The sequence below is a fragment of the Mandrillus leucophaeus genome, unplaced genomic scaffold (genome assembly GCF_000951045.1).
Source record: "Mandrillus leucophaeus isolate KB7577 unplaced genomic scaffold, Mleu.le_1.0 Scaffold53, whole genome shotgun sequence".
In the NCBI taxonomy this organism is placed as follows: Eukaryota; Metazoa; Chordata; class Mammalia; order Primates; family Cercopithecidae; genus Mandrillus; species Mandrillus leucophaeus.
Genome location: NW_012105697.1, coordinates 657802 through 662078, shown reverse-complemented (window position 1 = coordinate 662078; position 4277 = coordinate 657802). Strand labels below are relative to the sequence as shown.

The 4277-nt window shown below is 45.8% G+C and overlaps 1 protein-coding gene across 1 annotated transcript in view; it reads right to left on the bottom strand.

The window, feature by feature from the left end:
- Positions 1-2507: 2507 nt before the first annotated feature.
- The window catches only part of LOC105551614 (killer cell immunoglobulin-like receptor 3DL2), a 14684-nt gene continuing 12914 nt past the window's right edge, over positions 2508-4277 (bottom strand). Inside the window, 3 exon segments of the mRNA XM_011996933.1 lie at positions 2508-2684; positions 2784-2836; positions 3299-3400. Of these exon segments, the coding sequence (XP_011852323.1) occupies positions 2508-2684; positions 2784-2836; positions 3299-3400 (332 nt within the window).

Sequence of the window (4277 nt, the reverse complement as noted above, 5' to 3'; positions counted from 1 at the left end):
CTTCCTTCCTTCCTTCCTTCCTTCCTTCCTTCCTTCCTTCCTTCCTTCCTCTCTCTCTCTCTTTCCTTCCTTACTTTCTCTCTCTCTCTCTCTCTCTCTCTCTTTCCTTCTTTACTTTCTTTCTTTCGTGGTGAGGACCCTTAAGATTGACTCTCCCATGCTCGCCTCCGCAGCACATATACTAAACTTGGAACGATACAGAGAAGATTAGCATGGCCCCTAGGGGATGCCATCCATGCATCCTTCATGCAAGGATGACACGCAAATTCGTGAAGTGTTCCATATTAAAAAAAAATCTACTCTCCTGGTAAATTTCAAGTATAGAGTACAGTATTGTCAACTATAGTGGTCAAGCTGTATAAGAGACCTTCAGACTGATTCCTCCTGAATACCTGAAACTTTGCATCCTTTGATCAACATCTCCCAATTCCCTCCCCTACACTGACCCTGTAGTTCTAGTGAGTTCCCCAAACTGTGGTGTCTCAATTTCATTTAGTCATTTTCCTGCAGATACATCCTTCCTACTGCCTCTTATTATCCTGAACCTTGGGGGCAGTTTCTGCACCAAGTGGAAATGTGGAAATGAGATATTACAAAGAAAAACCTTTGCCCACCTAGACAGGGATCTGATATTTTCCAAGAGGACACATGATTACATGTTGAAATGATAATATTTTGAGTCTATTTGGATTATAAAATAATATTTTGGATCTACTAGGTTAATATTTTGGGTCTATTGGGCTAAGGATATTATGGGTCTATGGGATTAACTTAAATTAATTTTATCTGTTTCTTGTTAGCTTTTTATTTTGGATACTAGCGAATTTAAAAGAATGTATGTGGTTTGCATGATGTTTCTACAGGACAGAACTTTTTCTGTAGATTTAAGGGAGTCACAACAAAATTACAAGCATTGTTTTTGGTGAAAATGAGAAAAATTATTACAAATTCACATGGAAAAGCAAATAACCTATAATAATAATAATGGCAATCTTAAAGAGGAAGGAGAAATTAGAGGATTCAGGCTACCAAATGTTAAGGGGTTCTCTAAGGCTACATAAGGTGCAGCATCCTCGTGAGAGTGGACACAAGAGAGCCACTAAGCAGGAAAGAGTGTAAAATACATCCGTGTACACAAAGTCCCTTTATAGTTGACAGAGGCTGCCGTGTGGGTTAAGGTGGAAAAGAATGTCTTCTCCATAAATAACATTGGACCAGAGGGTTACATGTAGGAAAAAATAAATCTAAGCTTATTTTCACACTGTAAAAACACTGCTTATTGTTTTATCTTATTGTGCATTTTGAGGATTTATTTCTAAAATTCATGAATAAAAATTATATACAGTCATCCTTCACTATACGCGGGTGATTGGTTTCAGGATCTCTGCTCAGATACCAAAACCTGCAGGTGCTCAAGCCTCTTACATGAAATGGCACAGGGTTTGCATATGACCCATCCTCATCCTCCTGTGTCCATGAAATCATCTCTAGATTACTTATAATTCCGAATACAGCCTACACACTGCTTCATCTGTATTCATTCAACATAGTTTTGCTTTTTGGAACTTTGTGGATTTTTTCTCTGAATATTTTTGATTTATAGTTGGTTCAATAAACACCTGTAAACCCCACAGGTCTGGAGGAGTGACTGTGTATTTATGGTATGAAAGATGATGTGTGGACGTGTGTCCCCGTGGAGATGAGACTAACAAGGCCTATGACTCTACAGATGTTTCATCTTGGAATGGCTCTGCCAGCTTTCCAGGTCTGCAGAGAGTAAGAATATCACTTGTTCATCTGATTCACGATCCTTGCAACCTTCTATGCGCTGCATCGTTGGATGGAAATTGGAGTTCCAGACAGAAATCAGGCTCCACCTGCTTCCAGAAGCTCAGGGTCCAGGGGTGAGAACCCAGTGGAGAACACATGGGGCTATATGGACATAGTAACGATAACACCAGAAACTTTCGGCGAATAAAGAGTCACATTACCTAAAGGATGAGGGCAGAGGTGTTTATTTGAAGAGGAGAGAGCTACATCGAAATGAAAAAAAAATTTATAAGTTTCACTGCTGACAGAAGGCTGAAAGATAGTCTGGTGGCAGGTGGAACAGCATGAGGGAAGGTGGCACAGCACGTGTCTAAGTGCCGTGTTAAGAGGGAGTCTCTTGTATGTTTGGAACTGTGAGTTCCTTAGTGTGATCGCAGCCTCCAGTAGGACTAGGAAGTAAGCCAGTTAGATTGGAGAGGTGGGCAGGGGTCAAGTGAAGTGGAGAATTGTGGGCGAAGCAAAGGAGTGTGTTTTCCCTGCAGCAGGCAGTGGGGACCTTAGACATTTGTAAGCAAGAGAGAGGCACGTTCTGATTCGTGGCGTGAGGAAGAGCGATGCCCTAAGATGCAGACTCACAGCTTCAGAGTCCTGCTGCTGGTACATTGGAGCTGTGAAGCTGGTTTTGAGACAGGGCTGTTGTCTCCCTAGAAGACCCCTGCAAGGCCTGACGGTGGTGCTCATGGGCAGGAGACAACTTTCGATCTGGGTTCTGCATTTGGAAGCTCCGTGTACACGCTGGTATCTGTTGGGGGTCTCTTGGGCCTCTGAGAAGGGCGAGTGATTTTTCCCCGTGTGAGAACGCAGTGATCCAACTGTGTGTATGTCACCTCCTGAGGGTCTTGTTCATCAGAGTCCTGGAGAGAGGGAAATGTTGAGTGAGGGCGGGGCTCACATTCTTCAGGACTATTAGGGAATAAGATTCTATCCATGAGGCTGGGGTGAGGAGGACCTACCTCCCTGTTCACTGTTCTGTCCCCCGCAGGCTCTTGGTCCATTACAGCAGCATCTGTAGGAGACAAAAGTCATCAAAGCAGCTGGGAGGGCACGTCTGGGTCCTCATTTCATGTGCAGAGCCCAACACACAGGGGGAGACTGTAGGTGCCTGAGGTCCCTCAGCTGCCAACAGCCAGACTCAGACATTCTGTCTCTCTGAGTTCAAGACTCTTTCCCATGAACGGCTCTCAATTTCCATCCCATTGATTCTGCCTCCCTCTTTCTGCCTGTCATGGAACCTTCTCCTGGATGTCAGTGGCTGCAGGGACATGAGGATACAGTTGAGAATCAGGCAATGGTCTGTGAGCTGAAGGCAGGGACAGGGTGTCTGGTGCTCTCTCTAGAAAGCTCTGCCTCTGTGGCTCCTGCCTTGGGCCGGAGACCATCCTGCCAGTGAGGAACACACACCTGCGTGCTCCCATCCCGCCTCCCCACACGACCCTGAGGTCTGTGGCCTCTGCTTCGTGAGACTTACTCTTTTTGTTGGAGCACCAGCGATGCAGGAGAAAGAAGAAGATGATGAAGAGGATCATGACCACTGAGGTCCCAATCAGAACATGCAGGTGTCTGGGGATACCTGGAGGAAGAAGAGACTCCAATAAGAAGCTAATCATAGCAGTTCCTTGTTATGGATTGTCTCTCCTTTCTTGATTGACAGGTAACCATGTGGAATGTCTCCTTAGGACAAGCGGCCTGATGGCGGGAGACCCAGCTTTCTCCTGCTCTGTTTTGAGGAAGGAGGAAGGAGACCAGGAGTCAAGGAATGTGGGAGCCTCTAGAAACTGGGACATGTGAAGAGCAGATTCTCGCCTGGAACCTTCGGAGGGAAGGCAGCCTTGCTGTCACCTTGATTTTAGCCCAGTGAGGTGCATTTCATCCTTTGAGCTACAGCACTGTAAGATAATTAAAAAGCCGTTTTGTTTTCATCCACCAATTTTGTGGAAATTTGTTATGGTAACAACAGGAAAGGATTCTAACTGCACAGCCTGAGCATGGGGCCGTGGCTGAATGAGTCAGTGAGTCGAAGTGTGCGTGCATGAGCTCTGTTCTCTGTTACTCAAGGCTCTTGCTCTGCTGAGTCAGCCAGGGTTGCCTCATGACCAACAGGAGCTCATTCCTTGGCAAGTGGAACTTCTCTGAAACACCTCACCCTCACTAGATGTTCCCTTCCCTTCCCTCTTTCAAGCCCCCAGGAATTTATCCTCCAGTTAGGAATGCAGGGAGAACACTGCATTTTTCTTGAGAAGGATGTCAGATTTGCAATCATTCTTCCAGCTTGTAGGAGGTCTCAGCTGCAGAAGATTAGAGATTAAGAGACTTCATGGAGCCCTGTGCTGGGCCAAGATCCCTTTTGCTGTTGGAGTGTCTGGAGTTCAGAGAGATGGTGGAAGACAGGCCCACAGTCAGAGCTGGGAGGTGCTGAGCCAAGGCTTGACTCCAAGGCTTCCACCTCC